Source organism: Mastacembelus armatus, chromosome 21 (genome assembly GCF_900324485.2).
Source record: "Mastacembelus armatus chromosome 21, fMasArm1.2, whole genome shotgun sequence".
In the NCBI taxonomy this organism is placed as follows: domain Eukaryota; kingdom Metazoa; phylum Chordata; class Actinopteri; order Synbranchiformes; family Mastacembelidae; genus Mastacembelus; species Mastacembelus armatus.
In genome coordinates, this window is record NC_046653.1 from 4,458,618 (window position 1) to 4,482,533 (window position 23,916).

Sequence of the window (23,916 nt, forward strand, 5' to 3'; positions counted from 1 at the left end):
CAATTCCTAACTCCGTTCCGTCATTGCCATCACTGTGACATTGCTCGAAGAGAAATTCAGTCGGCAACAGTAGAAAATGTCTAGTTTTTGTGAACTCTAGTGGAATATGCAGAAACCGTGCATGGTCGGCTTGGGGGAGCTATGCTGACATTGTCGAGACGTGTCAACATGAATGCGCCTAGCTGGCAACACAACCATGCGGCTAACGTGACCTGGTCATACACTCATCACTAAGTTATTGTGTTTGCCCATCGTGGAGGTGGTCTTCTTCAAATGTTTCCCCGTGTGAAGGTGTTTACTGGATGTTTTCTGATTTACGCGGACCTTTAAAATGGGAGTATTACTGCGGAACCTCCAAAAGGTAGTGCCTATACGTCGAGCCAGGCTGCGCAAGGACGTTGACACACTGAGGCACATACTGGGCATCCAGAAATTTGACCTGGGCATTATATGTGTGGATAACAACAAGATCCAACACCTCAATAAGATCTACAGAAAGAAAAATGTGCCCACGGATGTCCTCTCGTTTCCTTTCTACGAGGCAAATATGATTAAACAGCACAAAGACAGTAAAGTAAGAAATCACTGACATACACCTGCTTCTGTAACGTGTTGACTTTAAATGTGTGCGTTCAGGACATAAGACCCGGTAAGCTGCCTTGCCCCCTTCATCGAGATGAGCTGAACCTTGGGGACATTTTCCTGGGGGTGGAGTTTGTGATGAAGCAGTGCCAAGAGAAATCCCTGGATCTGCATGGTGCTCTTACTGTGAGTAGCTGCACAGTCCACAGAGCATTACAGTTTACATATTAATTGGCTGCTGATTAGAATAATACTAAGGTGATGGTAATAGTAAAAGTAAGATTCGTTTATTTCACAGTTATTCGGCTGTTAGACTGACAGTAGCAGCTGTTGATTCATAGCCCTTCTTTGCTCACGGCTTAGGTTGTCACGGCCCATGGTATCTGTCACCTGCTGGGCTACAGGCACGACACAGACGATGAGTGGGCTGAGGTTTGTATGGAGGCCACATGGTGAAATACTCTTCATGTGTAATGCACATTTTACTGATTGAAGGGAACAGTGCAACCCTTACATGAGCGTCAGGGGCGGTGTACGTGTGCATAGTTCGCTTTATGTGACTGTATCAGCCTGTGACTCCTTCCTCTACCATCTTTATGTGTAGTCATTTAAACATTTCGTTTTCAGATGCTGCAGAAAGAGAGCTACATTCTGCGTGAGTACAACAAACTCACAGGGCGACACCTTGAGCCACTGACGTAGAGATGCAGTCAAGACAGGTGACAGCTGAACACTGCATTAAGTGTACTATGGTGCTCCTTACAGCTCACTGCCCTGTGACCACATGGCCATTCAATTAGTATTTGTTGCTGTTGTCTGAAGTGATTGCATGAACATCCTTGAAAACATTGGAGTGTAAGAGTTTCAAGAATCAAATTAAACTCTGTACTTTCACCTTAATATTTTATTAAAATCTGCTTTAGGAAGAATCAGTCATGTATGAAGGATAGAAAAAACAGCTCATTCTTACTTCACTAATACATTTTATCCTTTGTACACTGCATCTGGGACCACTTTTCAGCAAAGCACTGCGTTTTAGAAAACCCACAGCAGATATTTAAAAAAAAAAACAAAAAACAACAAAAAAAAAACAAACAAACAGCTGTCTTTATGACTGTTTATGTTGCAACCAAATACTGTACTTCCAGATAGTCAGCTAATAAAGCTGGACACTTCTTAAAACCTACCTCTGTAAGACTGGGCGTCAGTATCATAGTTGATTCACACATTTCTTTAATATTAAAAAATATGTTTCATAACACTTATGTAAATTTTCTGCTTTTATGGGAAGTGGGGAAATAGTGTGATTTGAATGGGTTTAACTGTTGCACCTTAGCTGTGGTATAATGAAGTGTGCTTTTATTTTTACAGTGCTAGTGGAAAAAGAGCTGTACAACCAGTGTCTAGTATGGGAACCAGCACAGACATACAAAAACACTCCCATTTGTTCCAGCTATATTCAGTCACACCTGACAGGAGTCAGTTGAACAAGGTTAGCAAAGGTTTAAGGTGTTAAGTACTGTAAACTGACCTTAATGAAGATGAAAGAAATTTACGTTACGCTATCGCCAGCTTCCCTGGCAGAGCTATTAGCATTAACGCTGTTATAATAAATAGAAAAATCTGTTGGCTGCCTGTAGAGAAAAATCTGATCTGCACATTGGTGAGGTTTGACAAACATACTCATAAACAACAAAATTGTGCAACTTTCAAAGTAAAGCTTGTACACAGATTTATAAAAGTCTTCTTGGGAGGCACAAGGTCAAAATCTACAGAATAGGACACTACAGAATAAAGTGGGTTCTACTGGGGGGGGTGACACTGAGTAAAAACAGGCCTTCTCACTATTGAACTTCATTAACTTTAAATCTAGAAAATATGCAGACAGCCACACAAAGAAATGAGCTCTTAAGTAAAGCACAGGGAAAACATCCATACACTCTGACCAAAAGCTTGAATTGGCCAGTTTGTGCCAAAACATAAATATTGCACCAAACGTACACGCTAAATACAACAACCCTCTAACTCTATAACAGCTTATACTCCAACATAGAATATATCTTTATTTAGTTTATATAAGAAATAAAGGGTTTGCAAAACAGAATCCATGTAGCACCAGTAGCATCTGGTGTTTGATAGTTACTTTACATCAAAGTCTGAGTGAATGGAATTAAAGTTTAAAGATATATGAAGAAACAAAAAGAAACTTTACAAAACTATTGTTTGATAAAATCATAGCAAAGAAAAACTCCAGCCCCAAAAACATGGCAGGCAAAATTTGATCCACTGAATAATTTTTATCTGTATTACTGGTACCTTAAAGAGGCTTGAAGCACCCATGTTGCCATTTACAGGTGTTACGTTTGCTAAGTGAGACTAGCATTTACTGATTTGCGGAGGAGAAGAAATGCTGTAGACGACCAAAATTCGGATGGCAATAAGTGGTACTCAGAGAGGCTGCAGGACATTTCTTCCTGCCTCTGAAGTACTGCTGGCTCCAGCTCTCTCCATCTCAGACAGCTGTTCAAACACATCCCTGAAGAGAGACAACATAAGAACGTGTGAAAGAGCATCTTAAAGCTGACCGATGTAGTGCCCTATACCAAGAGCACACAAAAATACTACCTTTAAGTGGTCAAAAGGTGTTAAAGGCTCTAATCAATCAATGTATGTAACACACTGTGACATGGAAAAGATTCTGGTTATAAATGCCACAGTAGTGGAAGTAGTAGTGCTCTTATTGCCAACTCACTTGTGCATGTAGAAGAAGATGTATCCACTGCGGTCACGATCTCGCTGGACAGCTGCTTCCTGCGTGCGTGACACGTCCAGATCATTGTAGGTCAGCCATGACTGCTTCTTCATGTCATACACGTCACTGATGTAGTGGCCTTAGTTGGAAAATAGCGTTCATTCATGGGCACTTAGGTGAAGACAGATAATATGTCTAACGTGGAAATGTCATTCCAATAAATACTACAGCAGGAGATTTCACTAGCATGCAACCAGGTTTGATGCTGAATCTCAATCAGCTGATCAAACATCTTGTAGTGTAGTTGAAACTATGATGTTTTTTACAGTGGATAAGTTATACCAAAATCTAAGTATTACATTATAACACACATGTACACAAAAGCTGGCACTGTGCTGGTCAGGTTTTTGAGCACACCCACTTTTTCAACTTTAACATAGTGTGCAAATCTCCAAAATAAATTATATAAATATAATCTCTTAATATATAAATATAATAAAGTAAGTGTAGGGTGTAAACAAAAAAAACCCTGCAGTGTCACGTAACTGGAAAAGCATATAGACATTGCCTAACAAGTCATCTTTTGTAAACAAGTAGCTGTAAAACAGCTCCTGAGCAGCAGTTTGCATGAACATTGCCAGAGGATTGATCTACATCAGGACTGAGATACAAACAGACTTGTGCTCACCAGATGAGGAGCTGCTCCCAATGTGACTGACAACACTGATGAGTCGAAAAGAGTTGGCCAAGTCCCCTGTCTGTGGATTAGAGTTTATAAGCAGGTTACTATGCGTGAAAGTGGTCGAGTATGTTTGACGTATACTGTGTCTTATTAGTAAAGCTAGAAAATTTTACTAGAAATGTTGAGTTATTATACTTCTTTCATACAGAAAGGACTTTGACTTCAGCACATTGGCAATACATCCTTTTCAATTTATTACAGAAACCATAAAAAAAGGCAGATCAGTATTTTGTCATGATAGACAATTCTACTAGTTTAAATAACAGGCAGACACTGTGTGGCAGCAGGATGCCAAGTACCTCAGCGTTCCTCTTCAGGTTTTCTGCCTCTGCCTCCGTGTACTCCATGTCCAGCACATCCTCGTTACCAGAGTCATCATCTGAGCACAGCAGCTCAGGCAGACAATTGTTAAACTCTGTTGGGTGAGAAGGGGATTTATGCTGGTCTAAGCATTGAGAGTCAGCTCTAATTAAAATGGCAACTGGGATCTTGTACATGAGTACATGCTGGCCACAGTTTTATGGTTTAGGCAACGACTGACTCAGCCTAAACACTTGCCAAGTATCTTGTTATAACAAGATACTTTTCTCGTTTCATCAGATATGTTCACATTAGGGAGTGGGAAGGACTTGATCCATTCTGAGGGTGTGTAATATATTAGATAGCTCCTTCGGACGGACGGACGGACGTACATACATACATACATACATACATACATACATACATACCTTGCAAGCTGAGCTCAGTGGCCCTCTTCAGATCATCATCCTCCCTCATTTCTTGAGCCTCCTAATTGCATTAAAACACACAAACAAACCGAAAACATTGTGGTTTCTTTATTTGGCAGTCACCCATATTACTGCATTAACACAGCATATTTAATGCAGGTATTCTTTTCATGGCGTTATAGTGCTGTGATAGAACATGAAGTGCTATGGCTTTTGGCCTTACATGCTCCTGAAGGCTCTGGGCCAGAGCCTGCTGCAGCTCCTGTTCCTCCCTCTCCTGATCCAGATTGTACTGTTGAACCCAGTCCAGCTCACCCTGCTGCTGCACACCATCTGGAGTCTGGTTCTCCTTGTTCTCATCCATGGTCAGGTCCAAGGAATCCAGCACATCTACACAAGAGCAACAAATACACAAGTCAGTTCATTACTAACATGCAGTTATGTTATCTCCAATTACACACCCCTACATGTCAGTTTAATAATGATAATGCTACCTCATCTGAAATATAGTAATATTTCATCTGACTCAGTTTCTGTGAGAATGCAAAGTGTCACAATGTTTTCAAGCAGTGTGTACTTGCAAGATTGACCCAGAATAAGTGAATAGATTTTTGTACTGTGTCATGCAATCTCATGCTGTCATTAAATTTTAAAACTTAAACAGACTGTCACCCGTTCAAAGCCCATCTATTGACTGTCAACAACAACCCCCATAATGCTGGCCTACCGGCAGGCTGTTTGCTTTCTGGTTCCAGCAGATCTGTGTGATAGGCCAGGTCATGGGCATCTGTGTCCCCAAACCCTGTGTCTGGACTGCTGGTTGGCTCATCTTCCAGCAAAGGTGAAGCAGGAACTCCAGCCTCTTGACGACTTATCTCCAGCACTGCCGCCAGCATTTCATCATCATTTATGCCACCAAAGTCTGATGGATCTAATGTTGCTGCCCGCTGAAAACACAGCTGTGTCAAACAGCAACAGAGAAAACAAGAGACTGAATCATACATTTTGAGGTTTATTACCTCTTCTGATCGGTCACTGTTGTCAGGAAGACAGCTGCTGAGCCGTCGCTTGCGACATGTGTTCACCTTTCTCCTCAGCTCCTCTTCACTGTCAGAGTCCACGAGTACAGAAGTGCAGCTAGAGTTTGCCACTTTCCCTCCAGTCCTTCTACACAGTCATAGGTACAGTGAATAAATTTACAAGTCAAAATCAGAAATCAAGCCTGGACACACTTTAAGGCCTTGTCAGAGCAATGTAGTACATGAAGGACTATACACACCACTTGTAAAAGAGGCTGAGTACAGAACAAGTTGCAGGATAATTGGGAGTTTAGGATTTACTCAAAACTTCAGTTGTGAGCAGCAGTCAATTCTTTTCTATTGTTTGCCATCATTATTTGAACGTCTTGCAAAATCAGCAGGACTTACCGGAGAGCTGCAGTGGAAGAGTTAACTGACTGCGATGTTTTTAGTGTTCTCGACCTTTGACAAGAACAAAGGAAACCCTTAGAAGCCTTGCTATGTAAACATGTTAATTAACCATTACCTCTCAGCTGATATAGCTAAATTGGATACATTTAAATAGAAAAACATTTATTTAAAATCTTAATGACTTAATCACTCAGGAGATAATCCAACTAATTTATAAAATCCTAGCAAGAACATTGAGCACAATGAAAAAAATTCCCCTAATGTTATTATTGATAGATTTCATTTAAAGGTGTTTAGGATGTCTTACACGGAGGCTGGGGAACTCCAGCCGAGACTGATAGGAGGTCGTGTTGACTCAGTGCAGTGGGACAGCAAGGTCAGGTATCGCGGAATAACCACCCGCTGGCCCAGCTTGCTATTCAAAGACAGCTGAGCGTTAAAGCTGTACCGTTTCAGGTGTAGGATGAGCACTCTGTGAGGACAAAAGAAAAGTCATTTGATTTTAGACACCACTAACTGCTTAGCGACAAACGACATTTGTGGCTTCTAAAATTTTGTCTGTCCTTAAATTTAAAATCTGACTAACTTTTTCTGGTTTAAGGTTTTTCTGTGTTTGACAAATTGTCATTGTGCACATATATTTCACTGTCAATTAACACTCAGTGTATACCTGGGCAATTTGCTGAATTTATGCGTAACAGTTGCTGCTTTCCCATTGCATTTTTCACATGAGTATTCAATTTCCTCCATCTGCAACAAGAAAAAAATTACTTATTACGTGTTCAAACAAACCATATTCAGCTGATCCATTGTTTAATAGTAGATTAGCTGCTTGTTCAGTCATCAAAGATATAACTTAATTAGAACTATAAAATACTCACCCTAAAAAAGAGATCCAGAGAATCCTGAATAGAACGAAGTGGGAGGGTTTTCTTCTTGCGTGGTAGGTCAATAGACAAGTCATTGAACTGCTCTCGCTTGGTCACTACCTCACCACAGCTGAAAAAGGTATAGGTATAAAGGTATATGATTTATGCTTCACAATGATGCATAGTAGGGATGAATTCTGAAAACCAAGCAGGAGGCAGGCCTTACCCTTTGCAGGTGATGGTGTGCTGCACCTCAAATTCCATATTAACTGCCACAGGGCAGGTGTAGATGCGAGAGGTGTCCACCTCCTCACCAGGCTCTGCTTTGAGTGCCAAAGATGTAGCCTCCTTCCCATTCTCAGACACCACAGAGGACGACAAGGCTGTAGCTTCATTTGTCCAGCTCTTATTCATTTTCTCTACATCGTCCTTCAGCTGGTCCAAGCACTGGCTCAGGAACTCATGAGCATCCTGATCATTGTGACACAGAAACTTAGTTTAGCACCATGGTTGAAATACAGGAATACGGCTGTTTCTTTCTTTCACTGGTAAAGTGTGTAACATGACTTTTCTATGCACCAACTACACAAAACATTTATCTATTAAGGAATGTTTCCAGTGCTAGCAGGCCACAGCTGCTCTGAACTGGAGATCTTACATTCTGCATGTTTCCAGAAAACCGCTCAGCTGTGGAGGAGATGGCACTCTTCACTTTTCTCAAGAGGTCCTTTTTTGTCTCTGGACAGCCCACATCCTTCTTGACCATAAGGTGAGCAAAACGCCTGCAGGGAATGTAGATAGAATGCAGCATAAAGTAAAAGATTTTCAACTAGGATCCAAAGTTCAGTAAAACAAAGGTTTTGATAAAAAGGGTCAACTACCAATGCAAAATTATCTGAAATGCATTTGTTATTATTTTTAGTAGGGCTGCACCTATCGATCATTTTTGGAGTATTGTACCGAATATTTCAGCGATTACTCGAGTAATCAGACAAATTGTACTTTTGCATTTATAAACAATAATTCTATTGTGTAAACAACATGTTACCTTAAAATGACATTACCGAGTGCCGGCTCCACTGAGTGAGCCGGTCTGGTTCACAACCAGATGCTTTCAGTTCAGATGTTGAAGCATTGACAAGTGTTGTTGTGGTTCGCCAGTTCTACTTTACAATACACACATTGCACCGTGTTGTCATCTTTTTAAAGTTTGAAATGATCCCAACTTTGGACATCTTCTGCCTTTATAGTTTAGCTCGCTGCCATAGCGCCAACTTTGAAATGTGTTGTGCGACAGTGATTATGGTCCGTGTGGAACAATGATCCCTATGCTTAGCAGGTCCGGTAATGTAAGTGATAGTAATTGAATGAATTCTTGAGGCAAAGAATTTGCCACAATGATTTTTTGTAATCAAAATTAGCGATTTCCTTGATTATTCGGTGCAGCCCAAATTTTTAGAAATAATTTATTTTGTGGGACACTCTATAGACTAATTCAATTGGTTCTGGGTATTTTATTTAACACCAACCACAACAATTTGCAAAAAGAAAGAGTAATGTTTTCTTAATGCATCTGTGGATCTACAGATATCTATAGATACTGAATGAACTCAGTGTAGTACCTGAGCAGTGCATTGATGGGCACCTTCTTCCATGGAATGCTCTGCCTCAACATGTCATTGGAGAAGGAGGGGAGGCTGAAGAGGGACTGCAGGATGGCATTCATGTAGCAAGTGTTGCCCAAGTTGGAAAATCTGCAATGTATGTTGAAAAAAAATTGCACACCATTTTAAGCACTTGCCAAAAAAGCTCTACATCAGCCTCTACAAACGAAAAAAAAAAAAAACCAAACAAAAACCAAAAAAAAAAAAAAAAAAAAGAAATCTCAACAAATTTGCAGACTTTTTTTAAAATAATGCAGTGAAAGTGCATGAATGTTTCTGAACTGCATAATAGGAATTGCGTTTTCACTTTAGCCATGTGAACTCCCACATGGTGCATGCAGATCATGGCAGACAGAACTCGGTATGACAAGCCTGGGTTTTTAACAACACTATAAGGGTGCAGATCTTAGGAGATAAAAAACAAAAACAAAAAAAAAAACACAATGCACTATCGAATCTGTAATTTTTGTACACAAGTTGAGGTAGATGTTAGTTTGTAGGTAGCGTTTGCCTCAGCTCTACAGCTTGAGTGGACACTGCTAACTTTTCAGCATGGTGTGTTATAGGTGAACCTACAAGTTGGCCCTGCTGCCTGAATGCCATATTGGAACTTGGCAATGCCTGCAATTAACTTTTGTTTTGCCCATGTCATTACTCCCATCTTTAACTTTAAAGCCAAAATATAGCCAAAGATCTGATTTAAAGACAAAGGTGCTGCTAAAATCTCTAACATTTCATTCATTCACCCACTTCCCTTCTGGTCTGAAAAGACAAAGATGCACGTTGTACAAGAAGGACCGGCCCCATCTACCGCAGGTCAGGGAAACGGCCCCTACAGCAGCCAGAGGGACTATCGATATTAGGGGCTGGAATATCGATACTGTATTGGTTTAAAAAATATCAATATATATCTAAATATCAATTTTTTGCACAGCCTTATTGTGTAAAGGTACATTCAAATCACAACTGCAAAACTGACTTTTGGAGACATATTTTGTCTTTCTAACAAAGACTCCTTGTTTTTTTATTGTTTTCCTTGTGTGTCATTTAATTTTACAATATTCACTATAAAAGCAGGTTGTTCTCTCTTCACATTTAATGGAACATATCTGTCTTATTCTTACCCTTGCAGTGGGGGCTGAGGCTGTGCCAGAGTAGAGGGCCTCTGCTTGTTCCAGCCGCCATAGTCCAGAGAGGGGCGTACTTTCTTGAAGGGAGTGGAGTGGTTGGGCAGCATTAGGCTTCTTTTGGCTGTGGTGGTCTGTCCTGTACTTGATGGTCGGTCCAGAAACAAGTGGCTCTGGCTGTAGTCTTTAGTCACAGATCGGCTGCCATAGAATGACGTTGGCTGAAGCGGAGTTGAACTGAGTGGTGCTAAGGGTTAGGACAAAAGACTATGGTGTCACAGTCAGATTAAGGCCACAAAATGTGCACAGCACAGTGCTGTAAAATCTCCAGATTATGCAGGTAAATTTAACCAGTAGGTGTGCAAGGGATCGCAGTTGATCCATGATCCGTGAGGATCACAACCCACGGTTTGGCATGCACGTGACCCGAAGATTAATAACTCCTTTTTTAAACTTGTAGATTAATCCTAAATTTTTAGCAATGGCAGAGAAAATATATTGCTTTTAAGTAATTAGTAATTAGTTACACAGAGAAAAAAAATTTGTCATTATAAGATTTGGTCTGTCTCAGGTTGTTTTTCACATGTTGCACTTTAACAACTGAGTATTGAATATTTTATTTTAAAATTGTATTTATTCAGCTGGTTATTTCTTGATTTTATTTTTGTCAAAATCATAGATTCTATAGGTTCTTATTGTTAAAACCAAATGTTCTTTGCTGTACTGTTCTCAAGAAAAGTAAATAAATTACATTTGTCTCCTCCCCTTTTTTGCTGATCCGAAAAATGGTCCAATCCGTGACTCAAAAACCGTAATGTGATCCGAGCTGTGAGTTTTGTGATCCGTTGCACCACTACTAACCAGTGAAATAAATCTTTCCTGATTCTAGCAAAAATGACTCATCAGAGCACACAAAGTGAATGCAATTGCCTGAGATAACTTGACACAGATCAACTATAGCTGAGCTGTGGATAAAGAGGTTTACCTGAGCTCCTGTTCTCCTCTGCCTGTTTCAGCTTATCTTTGCAGCTGAGTAAAAACTTCCTGGATACATCTGAGGTGGCCTTGTTGTTGCTAAGAAAATGTATACATATTTTTATATGACTGGAAACAGAGAGCTTAAAATGAAAAGACAAACACACTGATAAAGAGTTTAAAATCGTCCCTTCTGCAGTGTCAGCAGAACACATCTTTACAAGTTACATCACTGGTATAAACCTTCTAGCATTTCTTACTATAAGATTAGCAGAAAAGCAAAACATACAAAAAGCCAAGCCAAGGGCCGTGGCACGAGCTTACAAGTCATGTCATTCTATGTGCAGCCAGCATCACTAAAACTCAGTCTGGGCAGTGTTTGCTTTACCTTGAGGAATCATTTTCTTTAGGGTAGTCCTCAGCCAAGTCGCTTTCAGAATTAAGGAGTCTTTTTCTCTTCTCACTCCTGAAAAACAGTAACATGCCTGAGCTGACTAGTCCTAAAATGGAAGAAATTCTTTTGTGGTTTGAATTTATTCTATCAGATACAATGCAATATTCAGGAAGAGAGTCTCACGCAGGAAGACTGTTGTCAGTGGAGAGGAAAATTAACTGCTCACATTTGATTTTAGGGTGAGTTTTATCTTATTAGAAAGTAGAATACTATACAAAATTAATCCTATTAAGAATTCCTGGATACCACATCACGTGGCATCATAGCTAAAAATAAGTACTTTTAAGCAGAGTTCATGCCCAGCATTATCACCTTAAGTTACACTTACAAATTATCAAACTGTTCACAAGACAACTTGTATAGCAATTGTAACATGATGCCACACCTGTTCTCAGAGAGGCCAGTGCGAGTGGGAGTGGAGGCTGCCCTGCTTGGGCTGCCCAGAGGCTTCCGTGGTGTTATGTCCTCACGGCCTTCAGCACTCTGCCGCCTTGCTGCTGTCTGGAAAATGTTAAGAGTCTGAATATTTAAGTCAAACATAACCCTGTCTAAGCATTTCAAGTTAAACATGAAACTTTTGTGTTGCTGCTGACCTGTCTCTCCCCGGACGGATTTATCTCATTTTTCACAGAGCGGTTTCCAAGCACACTAAAGTTTGCACTTCCCTGTGAAGACTTTAAAACTGCAAAATTAAGAAAACAAATACTCAGGAAAAAGCATGTGAATAAAATGCTTCTTTGAACAATGCAGACTGGGATCATGAATGTTTTTCACAAAACCACACCAATAATTTTTGCTTTTAACTAACACAGCCTGTGAATACTCAGACACCAACCCTGACGTACTGTAGACTCACCATGTCAGCTAGTTCACTGTATTCTGTTCGTAAATACAAAGTTCCTGTAAGTATCTGCATCCTTGCATCTTTGGATTGCTATGCTCAAAAAATGTTTAGACTGAACTGTCAATTAACAATGTGTAACAAATGGTGCAATATACTATGAAAAAGGAAAGAATGTTTTACTACTGCCTTTTATTTGTGCCTGGGGATACCAGTGGAATTGTAGCATTATTAAACCTGCCATCTCAACTGGAAGGGGGAAACTCTGCCACTATCATCTGTTAGAACTTTAGAAATGCATACTTGTAATATGTCAATACTCATAGCACAGAAATACTGACTGTATGTCCTTACATTAATTTAAGAAATACAATAAAATCAAAGCTGTAACTAAACATTATTGTCAGTCAAAAAGCTAATCAAAGACTATATAAATCACAAAAAGGAACTGCATCCCTGTAATCTTTCACCTTTATCATGCTGTGAACCATCAACAATTCTTTGCGAGTATTTAAAATGGACATGGGTGTAATTACTTTGCTTTCCCTGCTTCAGCTTTTCCAGGTACTCTTTAGTCTTCTGGGCTAAAGGCTGGGGCATCTTATCGAGGGTGATGACACTTTTGTCCATCAAAGTCAGAGTGATTCGAGTCGCACTCTGGCTAATACTCTTCACATTCTGGTTCAGCTAAGAGAGAACAAGAGAGGAAAAACAAATTTATAAATGAAAAATATTCTAACATACTTCACTAGTTATTATTAATTACTATATTATAAATTACTATTATTAATCTATCAGTTTTCATATGTTTTTAGTCATTTATGACTCTGAGAAACAGAGAGGAAACCAAACAGAGAGGAGACCATCATGGGAAAAGGAACCTGGATCTGGTCCTGATCCAGATCTAATTCCAGTCCTGAGGCTCTGTCATTAATGAGATTTATTTTCTAGTACAATAATCATTCAGTGCACAAAATGACATGTCCTAAAACCAACACCATGCCATCTAAGAGAAAAAAAAGAGGTTTGTTTACACTATGTAATGTGCTACAAACACTGCTGTTATCACACAGTGTATAGATCATTATAAAGCTTTGCTCTACAGCAACCCCTATCCAAATGTACCACTTGTAACTGGTTCTTTATCTTTTCTGTAATAATTGCACCACAGATTTTGACATATGTCATGCTTTGCTTTTCTGTTTTAGTACAACTTCTCACAGGATTTCCGTGGCTTCTTAGAATAGCAGCACTACTCAGTCTGAGGTCCTGGGTGTTAGTATGAGGTTACTTTGATGACAGTGAACTAAAATCCTGCACAGCATCAATCACCCGAGTTCACGGTCTTCACATCATCCAAAACACATCTTATACAAATGTTGAGGAAAGAAACACTTAACATTTCTGTACATCTGCTGTAAATGCCACAGAAAACTTTAAAACAAAGAAAATTTAGAGTTAAAGGAAAGGCAGAGTATAAGGTGGTATCTTATTGTAGTGTGTGAATTAGTCATTCCTGTGTCTTTCCAGGTAAACAACATTCATCAACAATTACCTAGCATACGATCTGCTTTATCGCAGGATTCTGGTATTTAGAAATTTAAGAAAGAAGCATTGGGTAACTGTCCTGATCACATTGCTATAGGTGAAGAAAGAAGAGTACAAAAATTGGCGATTACTATGAATAATGTAACATTCTTATCAGTTGCACCCATTTCTAAAAAAGTAAGAAACAAACTGAGCAATACCTGGAAAGTTTTGGAAGCTCCACCACAGTTGAACCTTAGACAGAGGTTAACCTTGTTGTCCTTTTCCAGAATCTCAAAAGTTCCTTCTCTCCACCTGGTGGTGCCCAGATCTATGCTGACAAAACGAATCCTAATAGCGCCACCACTGGAGAGTTTGGGCACTATGGTTGCCATGGCTTACCACACAGATGAAGGCTGGGATGTATGATGACACAAATCCTACACAAGAAAAAATAAATTATCTTTGCCAGTACCATAACAGCAATGTCCAATGAGTGTTATACAACTAACGTTAGCATGCTTTAACCATACAAGTACTAAAACTGATTGCTTTCAGTGAACAGAATTGTGAGGCATTGATGATCATTACTATCCACAGACATTAAAGCAGCCTAATGAGCTCAATGACAGAGCTCACTGATTAGAAACCATCAGTACCAGTAATACATGGCTCATTAAACCTCGCAATCTCGCTAAACTATTAACCGAAACAGGGCCGTCGTACAACATTTCAAAGTTGATGTTTCTCAGCCAATAAGGCCGAGAAACATAATTCTGTTAGTCTTCACTGGCAAAAGCTTCAACGTTAACGTGACTGCTGAGCGCTTGTCGAAAGTCACAACAAAGTCCAAGCCGACCAAGAGCACCGCACTAACAACAGCATACGGTTCTTTATAACTTAATATAGTCCCAGAACGAAACTGACAAACACGGATAAATGTTTCCAAAGTGAGGAAACTCTAGTGAATTGTGTTAGCTGGCTATCGGTTCCATTAGCAGCCAAAGCAGCCCGTGCTTGCATTAGCCATTAAACCAGCCCAATGACCAGTCTCTGGCGGCTGCACAGACGAGCGAAGCTGGCCATCACATTGCGACAGCCGTTTATTAGCTCTAACATTAGCAAGGTTAACCTTATTCCGACATGACGACTAATCACAAAAATGCACAAACCCACAAAGTTAGGAAAAGCTAACCCGCGTGGCAGCACAGCCCAGCTGAATGTGTAGGATGCAGGTAATGTCGTCCGTTCATCTGCAGGCACTGAATGGATGGAGGCCGACGTTAGCAAAGCTGCTAGCAGACTAGCTAGGGCTAGCTAACTGGCTAATTTGCCTGATTGAAATTTGATGATGAAAACAGTGTCCCGGTTTGATTACACCACCGCAGTTCTGTACCTTCCGTTGATATATGCTTGTCTTGAAACTTTTAAATCACAGTGTCGTTTTTGTGGGTCCTCCGAGGACAGAAAGTTTGTTTTGCCGGCATTCACCTGCTCCCAGTATGCGTGTTGTTGACAGTGGAGCCGCACTCTACGCTCCGCAGCGCTGCTCCGTGATGGCGGGAATGTGAAAATTTACAACGGAAATGGTAACCGAGAGTGCGACCGAGCCCACCCTCGTCTCGCGATATCTGGAGTGTTTGTCTCGATTGTCTCAAGAAAAACTCGCCACAAGATTACGTTCACGTTATTGTCACCAGCTTTTGGTTTTGAGTTTGAGAAAGCATCTTGATACATACAAGAACCTTAATCGGTTATTATCCAGTTGTTTTTGTTAAGATATGATGCTTGTAATGTCCACGTATGGCGGTATTAGATTCCACTTGTCTAGGCGATAGGGTTAACATTAGCAGCTAGCTCGGACTAACTGTCTGTAGCTGTGAAGTTACGGTGCGTGGTTAACTCTGTGGAGATTCCGGTTAGCTAAGTTACATTGATTTGATTTGATTTGATTGCAGCATCACTGGGTTGTGACTACGCGGCACTACAGCTAATACAGTAGTTTGAAGTACACCCACGGACCAGTGAGAGGTTCAAAGCATGCTCGCTACAGGAGCAGTAAGTATCTAATAGCGTTAACCTACTGTACGGCCTGTCTTCACTTTAAGTTGTCAAAAGCATTTTATTCAAAACTTTCTGGAAGTATCGCGTTCTTGTTTTTATTATGTATCATATTCCAACTCTTAATTGAAGCATTTTTGTTTACGATGGGCGACATATTTAATCACAGTACTGCGTGTTGTATGAGTGCACCCACCTATTCAATAGTTTACCCCAGATTCTGCATTAACTGCTCGTGAAACTGTTATGCTAATCAAAAATGCAGAAACTGTTTTCCCCCCATACCCTCGTTCAGCATATATTCAAGGTTAAATTATATTATAGTGATGGTGAATTAATATGATCTTTTTCAATTTACAGGCTGTAACTAATGTCACAGCCTTGGCCCAGGTGGACCGGGAGAAGATCTACCAATGGATCAATGAGCTGTCCAGTCCAGAGACCAGAGAAAACGCCCTGCTGGAGTTGAGCAAGAAACGGGAGTCTGTGCCAGACCTGGCGCCAATGCTCTGGCACTCCTGTGGCACTATTGCCGCTCTGCTACAGGTATGGCCCATGTCCCGTCCTTAGCGGTAGCACATAGTATCTCACTGTTTGTGTGTTCATCCATTCATCAGAAAATTTGTTTCCTGATTTGTTTTTTTTTTTTTTCTTATTTAGGAGATAGTGAACATCTATCCATCTATAAATCCACCTACACTTACAGCTCACCAATCTAACAGAGTTTGCAACGCCCTGGCACTTCTGCAGTGTGTCGCCTCACATCCAGAGACACGGTAAAGGGGAGTTTAGTGTAATGGAAAATTGCAGAGTGACATGTTTCTTTTACTGCCCAGAATTAAGGGCTGTTTAAAAGCGTTACCAATGTAATGCATCAGAAACATGTAGTTGTTCAACATATGGGTTAGGAGCATTTCCACCATAATTTGCTCAGAATTTGGAAAATTGAATTTTTTGTCACCTTGTATTTTTTGCTTTTGTTCCCCCACCAGCTCAGCTTTTCTCGCTGCTCACATCCCTCTTTTCCTTTACCCTTTTCTGCACACTGTGAGCAAAACACGGCCATTTGAGTACCTACGCCTTACCAGCCTTGGAGTCATAGGTAAACTCTGCTGCTATGGTGTTTTATTTCTTGATTTTTCTACAAACCAATATCTTGGCTGTTCTCAACAACAACAACTTGTTTGTCTTTACTACAGGTGCATTGGTTAAAACGGATGAACAAGAAGTGATTAACTTCCTCCTCACCACTGAAATCATCCCACTGTGTCTCCGCATTATGGAATCAGGCAGTGAACTCTCCAAGACGGTACTTAACTATCACACCTACTTTCGTACCACTCAGTTAACTGGCATATACCCAAACTTAAATGTTAACTATTGGTAGAGTAGTTAAAACTTTGTCTCACACAACCATTTCTCCTGATTTCTCTTTTCATTTATTAGCTCCACTGTTTAGATTGTGCTTATTAATCCCTTTGTGTCAATTAAGCAGTACTGTATTCTCAAAATATAGAAAAATAAATGTATTTATTTATTTATTATTATTATTTATTTATACTGGTGTTTACAATATTTTTTACTTTTTTTTTACTCTTCTGGCTTGTCCTGCGACTTATACAGTGAAGCGACTTATATGTCTATATTTACAGTAATTCTGTTGAGTAGTCACTAGCATTAGATGGCTCTCTTGATGCAATTGGAGATAATATTGTACCGCTGAAGAAGTAAAAATGTTTATGTTCACACTAAACTCTAGCTCCTAGTGTAACACAAGTGAAAATGCCACCAAAGAGCTACACTGCAGACTTCAAAGTGCAGGTAATAAAGTCTGCAGCTTAAGTTTGGACTGAGTGTCGATATTCAGACAACCTGAGAGAGGAGGAGGAGATGCTGCTTCATCTCCATCCACCCTGATGTTGGTGCAGTTGTTTAACGTTATTGACACAGATGAATTTATTCTGTAATGTACTTCTGCTTGTTGCTATGCCTACCTTACATTCTTCATAGGCTAATTTAGACTAGAATTGGTATCATTAGAAATGCGACTTATACAGCAAAGCGACTTATACATATTTATATATTGTTTTTGCTAAAAAGCGACTTATATTCGGGTGTGACTTTTAGCCCAGAAAATATGGTAACAGGGTTATGCATTCATCACTTTGTTTTATTTGGCAGGTTGCTACTTTCATACTGCAGAAGATTCTTTTGGATGACACAGGACTGGCCTACATATGTCAGACTTATGAACGTTTCTCCCATGTTGCCATGATACTTGTAAGTGTCCCTTGAGTAACATCAGAGGTCTGTTGACTGTACCTTTCTGGGCTCTGCACACTATGAAATTTGGCATCAATTATAAGAGATTCTTTTGATCATTTCATTTTCATGATTTTCTTTGCAGGGCAAAATGGTACTACAACTCTCAAAAGAACCATCAGCACGTCTGCTGAAGCATGTTGTTCGTTGCTACCTTCGCCTCTCAGATAATCTCAGGTAGAGTGGTGTTCAGCAAACATAGTTTGCTCTATGTGCTTTCCTGTTGTAATTTAGGATCTCAATAGAGTGATCCAATGTGCAAGATGAGATTGGACATTTAGACCAGACTGACAGACTGACAGACTGACAGACTGACAGACTGACAGACTGACAGACTGACAGACTGACAGACTGACAGACTGACTAAGTTGATCATCACTAGTCGCCACTAGGAGGAGCTATGACATACTAGATCATGGTGATCATTCAAAGGCTTCATTTCAGAACTTAATGTTTACATACAAATTTAAATAATTAGCAGGTAATTAGAAAATTAATTCACTGCCATTTTGATAAAATTCCAATATATGCCTAAATAGTTGGTTTAGGACTGCAACAAACAACAATTTTAATAATAGATTAATCGGCTAATTATATTCTCGATTAATTGGATTTTCACAAAAGAATATAGAGAAGTCTGTTTTCAACGTCCTATTGTCAAAATATGAACCTTAAACAACAGGTTTGATACACATGTAAGAGCAAAAATTTAACTCTAATTATTTTTATCTGATTACATTTAAACAGATCCTAACTTTTATTACATTATAAATGGGAAGAATTTCACACTTAAAAGTGAGTGGCGCATTAACCCTAATGAAGCAACATGCTTTTAGACATGCACTTAAATGTAGCTAGACGTTGGTGAGCTGCATGTAAAAATACAATTGTCTGAGTAATACAGTCTGAATATTAGCCAGACTTGGCCCCTAAGAGCTTCACTGTAAAAAGTCTGGCTAGTGTCGAGGTTTGAGCCAGTGGTGGACAGACCGTCAGGAGCACTGGGACATTTCTAGGTGGCCTGTGGGCGATAATATAGCAGCAGGATAAGTCGACAGACTCTCTAAATCCATGCGTAAAGCGTGACTTTCACTCTCACTGCAGTGCCAAAAATTAGTTATAGCATCTCTTGGCGAGGCATAAAGCAACCATAGTACAGAGCAACCATAGTACATAGCAACAGTCCACCTGCATGTCCACCAATATTGCTTGCATTTACAAAGTGACCTGGGATGGAGTCAGATCCCCGGCCTGAATCACTTCAGTCCGCCCCTTATGCAAGCTCCATTGCCCTCCCCACTGTGGCTGCATGTGTTAAAAAGACAACTCCAGACTATCTCTGGACATGATTCTCATGATATTGTCCGGAGTTTATTTGTGAAAACAGAAACATTTAATCCACACCAACTCTGACCTGCTTCAGTCATCAGAAGAGCGGTGTGTGTGTCTGTGTGGTGTTATCACTGTCAGTTTGACAATGACTATTAAAAAAAAAAACAAACAAAAAAAAAAAAAAACTAAATGCACCAGGGGAAATGCAGACATGATGCCTAAAATGCACCCCAAAAGCAAATCAATGTACACTGTCAGGTACCAGTCTGAAAATAGTAGCTAAAATTAAGTGTTTTAATATGGTCTGGTCCAAGTTGTTTGTCTTCTTCTTTTCCTTCACATCTGACACTTTCCTCCACCCGTTCCAACCTGCTTGCACACGTCTCTTCACTTCTTTTCCACACTCTCCGTTGCTCTGGACTGTTGACCCTAGGTACTTAAAATCCTCCACCTTCTTCACCTCTACTCCCTGTAACCTCACCGTTCTACTTGAGTCCCTCTCATTTACACACATGTACTCTGTTTTACTGCGGCTAAGCTTCATTCCTCTCCTTTCCAGAGCAAACCTCCACCTCTCTAGATTTTCCTCCACCTGCTCCCTGCTCTCACTACAGATGACAATGTCATCTACAAACATGGTCCACAGAGATTCCTGTCTAACCTCATCTGTCAGCCTGTCCATCACCACAGCAAACAAGAAGGGGCTCAAAGCCGATCCTTGGTGCAGTCCTACCTCCACCTTGAACTCCTCTGTCACCCCTACAACACACCTCACCACTGTCTTACAGCTCTCATACATGTCCTGCACCACTCGAACATACTTCTCTGCCACTCCAGACTTCCTCATACAAAACCACAGCTCCTCTCTTGGCAGCCTGTCATACGCTTTTTCCAAATCTACAAAGACACAATGCAGCTCCTTCTGGCCTTCTCTGTACTTGGCATGAAACCATACTGCTGCTCACAAATGCTCACTTCTGATCTCAGCCTAGCCTCCACTACTCTTTCCCATAACTTCATTGTGTGACTCATCAGCTTTATTCCTCTGTAGTCTCTGCACGTCTCCCTTGTTCTTAAAGATGGGCACCAGTACACTTCTCCTCCATTCCTCAGGCATCCTCTCACTCTCTAAGATCTTGTTAAGTAGCCCAGTCAAAAACTCTACTGCCACCTCTCCTAAACACTTCCATACCTCCACAGGTATGTCGTCAGGACCAACTGCCTTTCCACTCTTCATCCTCACTTCATCGTTACTGATCTTTGCTACTTCCTGCTCCACAACAGTCACCTCTTCTACTCTGTGCTCTCTAACATTTTCCTCATTCATCAACTCTTCAAAGTATTCCTTTCATCTTTCCATCACACTTGTGGCACCTGTCAACACATTTCCATCCCTGTCCTTATCAGACAAGACAGTTATTGTAACAGAGCCACAGTTCTCTCTGCTACTCTGACATGCTGTCGATGCATTAACCCTGTATCATTCAGATCTCAGGACTCTGCTAACCTGTTTCCTTTGGGAACCTTTGTTTTACTGAAGTTTACAAATAGATTTTATCAGTATGATGGTTAAAGATATAGTCCATAACAGCTTCAATAGTATCCATTTAAGCATTATCAATAATGCATAACAGGAAATCACTTTGCAGCAGTGCATGAAATGTAATATAGATCAGTCCATATGTAGGTATTTTTATCTGAAGAATAAGTTCTCCTCTGTAAAAGGTTTTGCTGTGCGTGTACGGTTATAATTCTTATTTGTGTGGAAAAGTACAGACCTTCTGTCTGTCACTGCCTTTTGGAACTACCATCATGAAAAGTTATGTATTTTATAGTAAAGAGAGAAATACACTAGTTTGTGACATGTGGCATCCCTTCCTGCAGAGCCAGGGAAGCCCTGCGGCAGTGTTTGCCAGACCAGTTAAAAGACAGCACCTTCGCTCAGGTGCTGAAGGACGACACCACCACCAAGCGCTGGCTGGCACAGTTGGTCAAGAACCTACAGGAAGGCCAAGTGACTGATGCAAGAGGTATCCCACTGGCTCCACAGTGACAGTGTGTGCATTGACAGTGGACACAGGACTTCCTCAGCACTCTCTCGATTTTATGTTTTACCCAATGTGGTGCTAAGACTGTCTGCAAAGCAAAATGACTTAATGATAGCAGAAGATATTTTTCTTTGGGGTGGATTAATAACTACAAATTTTACATGAGACCTAACAAATAGTAGATTTTCAGTGTTGGGGATGTCCATTTTTGTCTGATACTTGTTGTTGACATAAAAATGTTTTGGTAAGATTCCTCAAAACTGGAACAGTAAATCTCCATACTGAAGCCAGTATATTTGGACATATCAGCCCACCCAAAATATCACTCCATTGTTAATTTGTTTATCACTCTAAACTCTTTCTACCATTCCACCCTATAGTAGGAACTGTTTTTTTTTTTTTTAAGTCATTTTAAATGACTTAATATTCTGTATGATGGGCTGTCTCTTTTTTTTTTTTTTTTTTGCAAGACTGTAGACTGATACAGTATGTAGCAGTTTAGTAACACAATGAATGTATTTTTGTATAACATGTCTGTCCACTGGGAAATGTCTGGGGCAGGTTGTTCAAGATATTTAATAAATAAACTAACCCAATTAGGATATTAATGGTCCATTTGAAATGGTAAAAAGACAGAATATCATTGATTTTGAAAGGCATTTTTTTCAAAGTCTTGTGGGATCAGTGTCTTAATTATATATACACAAGAAAATTATACCATTTGGCAGTGGCGGGGTATAACAGAGTACTGTCGACTGTTGAGGTATTTAATACTTCATTCTTATTACATTTCAGAGGGAATTATTCTACTTAGACCCTGACAATAGAAGCACTACACCACTGCAAAACTGTACATATTTATGCAGTTTTTGCAGATATAGCATAATAATGTGAATACAGAAAGATAGATTTCTTAGAAAGAAATCATTTTTCTTTTCCATAGAAAGATGATTTTTTTAGCTGATCTTGTGGCCTTTATTTCAGTTTAGACTGGTACAAAAGGTTTACTACATGAGCATGATTTGAATAAAGTGTTTGTTTAATTACACAATTATTTAATTTACGGAAGTCAGAAAACTAGCAAAATATGTCCCTACGTTCTATGTGCAAAAGCCTTAAAATAATTTTTCAGACCTTTCCCTGTGAAGTGTGACATAATTACAAAAAATCAGGAATTCCAAAAATCTATCTGGCTGGGACCAAATTGTGGGACCAAATTGTTCCAGTCTTATAAGCAACTAATTGTTTTAACTCTGTCTATAAAATCTTGGTTCTACACATGTGCATCTCAGATGAGCATTATTTTGAAGAGGTGTCACTCTTGTTAGTGATGTTATGTAAGTAAAAGAAAAGCATCTATGTTTTTCCAGAGATTTTTATCTTATTTTTAAGTTATGTTCATTATTTGTGAGTGCAGTGAGAAAGTGCCTCACCTATGCCCACTGAGTGCTCCATCTACCAGACCCAGAGCCCTCGCTAATGAGTCTTTATTTCCTTTTACCGGTACATTAACAGATTGTTGCCCCATAGCTTCCATTATGCTCATACAACCAGGCTCGACATCATGCATAACAGAAACACCTATACTCAGGCTTTCCATTTGTGAGCAAATCTGACCCCAAGGGAGATGTTCTGAAGTATGCATTGTGTGTTTTTTTTGTCTGTTTACCTTTTATGAGGAAGGAGATACAGCAGCTAAAGTCATTATTAGCATGATCCAGGGACCAATGCAAAGTACATTAGCTTGAACAGGGAAAGTGATGTTTTTCATCTTCATGTATCCATTTTGGGATTCAGATGTCAGCATTTTCAGTCACTGACATTCACCTGTTATTTTTTTGCACGTCAAAACAGATTAAAAGCAAGATAGAGTCACCTGTGCATGTCAGACAGCTTAGAAATATACATTAGAGCAGGCTGTGCAGTTAACTGCATCTAAACTGTTTCAACCAATCCAGGTTCTTCTCTGTAATATGTGGCATACTGCCCAATTCTGCATTAAAGTGTATTATAGTCCTCGGATAACAGCAGATATCTGATTTCATCAGCAAAAAGGAAATTCTAAAAAAGGCAGATTCTGTTGTTGACCTCTGATACATTCTGTAGACAGGGATTGTTTTCCTGCACGATATGTATTTCTCATTGTTTTGTTATTTGGCTTCTTAACACAACAGATGTTTTCCCAGAATTGTGTTACCCACTAACAGTGGTGAAACTGAAACATTAGAGTCACTCGGTGTCCGGTGTAGCATCCACACACTGGGAGGATGAGAGAGAAAGAGACAGAAGGAGGTGATGCAGGCGGAGTGGGAGTGACCTTCACTCAATGAAGCGAGGGCCTTTGTGGATGGTGTTGGAGGGAGTGACCGAAGGGAAGGAAACTGATGGGGAGGGGTGTGTAGAGGAGGGGTGAGCATGGAGCGTATGAGCTTGCTGCAGCAGTGACTAGGGAATCACATTTC

The 23,916-nt window shown here is 40.0% G+C and overlaps 3 protein-coding genes across 6 annotated transcripts; 2 read left to right on the top strand and 1 right to left on the bottom strand.

The window, feature by feature from the left end:
* Positions 1-5: 5 nt before the first annotated feature.
* ybey (ybeY metalloendoribonuclease) lies at positions 6-1,482 on the top strand. The gene is made up of 4 exons (XM_026296078.2): positions 6-541; positions 637-768; positions 946-1,014; positions 1,210-1,482. Exons 1-4 carry the CDS (start codon positions 332-334, stop codon positions 1,282-1,284), a joined length of 486 nt encoding a protein of 161 aa, XP_026151863.1. The 5' UTR covers positions 6-331; the 3' UTR covers positions 1,285-1,482.
* usp37 (ubiquitin specific peptidase 37) lies at positions 1,469-15,242 on the bottom strand. 4 transcript variants are annotated; one of them, XM_026296074.2, is made up of 23 exons: positions 15,088-15,242; positions 13,913-14,131; positions 12,701-12,851; positions 11,917-12,005; positions 11,709-11,824; positions 11,258-11,335; positions 10,880-10,968; positions 9,892-10,141; positions 8,726-8,857; positions 7,762-7,885; positions 7,330-7,574; positions 7,116-7,233; positions 6,905-6,984; positions 6,542-6,706; positions 6,232-6,285; positions 5,890-5,971; positions 5,532-5,763; positions 5,028-5,194; positions 4,805-4,865; positions 4,376-4,491; positions 4,023-4,092; positions 3,335-3,473; positions 1,469-3,118 (listed from the first exon to the last, which is right to left on the bottom strand). In XM_026296074.2, the coding sequence occupies exons 2-23, from the start codon at positions 14,084-14,086 to the stop codon at positions 3,031-3,033; spliced, it is 2,820 nt and encodes a 939-aa protein (XP_026151859.1). In that variant the 5' UTR covers positions 14,087-14,131; positions 15,088-15,242; the 3' UTR covers positions 1,469-3,030. The 4 variants fall into 4 exon arrangements, with proteins under 4 accessions (XP_026151859.1, XP_026151856.1, XP_026151857.1 ...); XM_026296071.2 differs by having other exon boundaries at positions 5,532-5,751; positions 5,824-5,971; XM_026296072.2 differs by having other exon boundaries at positions 5,532-5,751; positions 5,824-5,971; positions 14,887-15,242.
* An 84-nt stretch (positions 15,243-15,326) lies between these two features.
* Positions 15,327-21,609, top strand: LOC113124007 (CCR4-NOT transcription complex subunit 9). Its single transcript, XM_026296448.1, has 8 exons — positions 15,327-15,749; positions 16,113-16,298; positions 16,413-16,528; positions 16,745-16,854; positions 16,952-17,061; positions 17,934-18,032; positions 18,160-18,251; positions 21,291-21,609. The coding sequence occupies exons 1-8, from the start codon at positions 15,732-15,734 to the stop codon at positions 21,457-21,459; spliced, it is 900 nt and encodes a 299-aa protein (XP_026152233.1). The 5' UTR covers positions 15,327-15,731; the 3' UTR covers positions 21,460-21,609.
* The last annotated feature ends 2,307 nt before the right edge of the window (positions 21,610-23,916 follow it).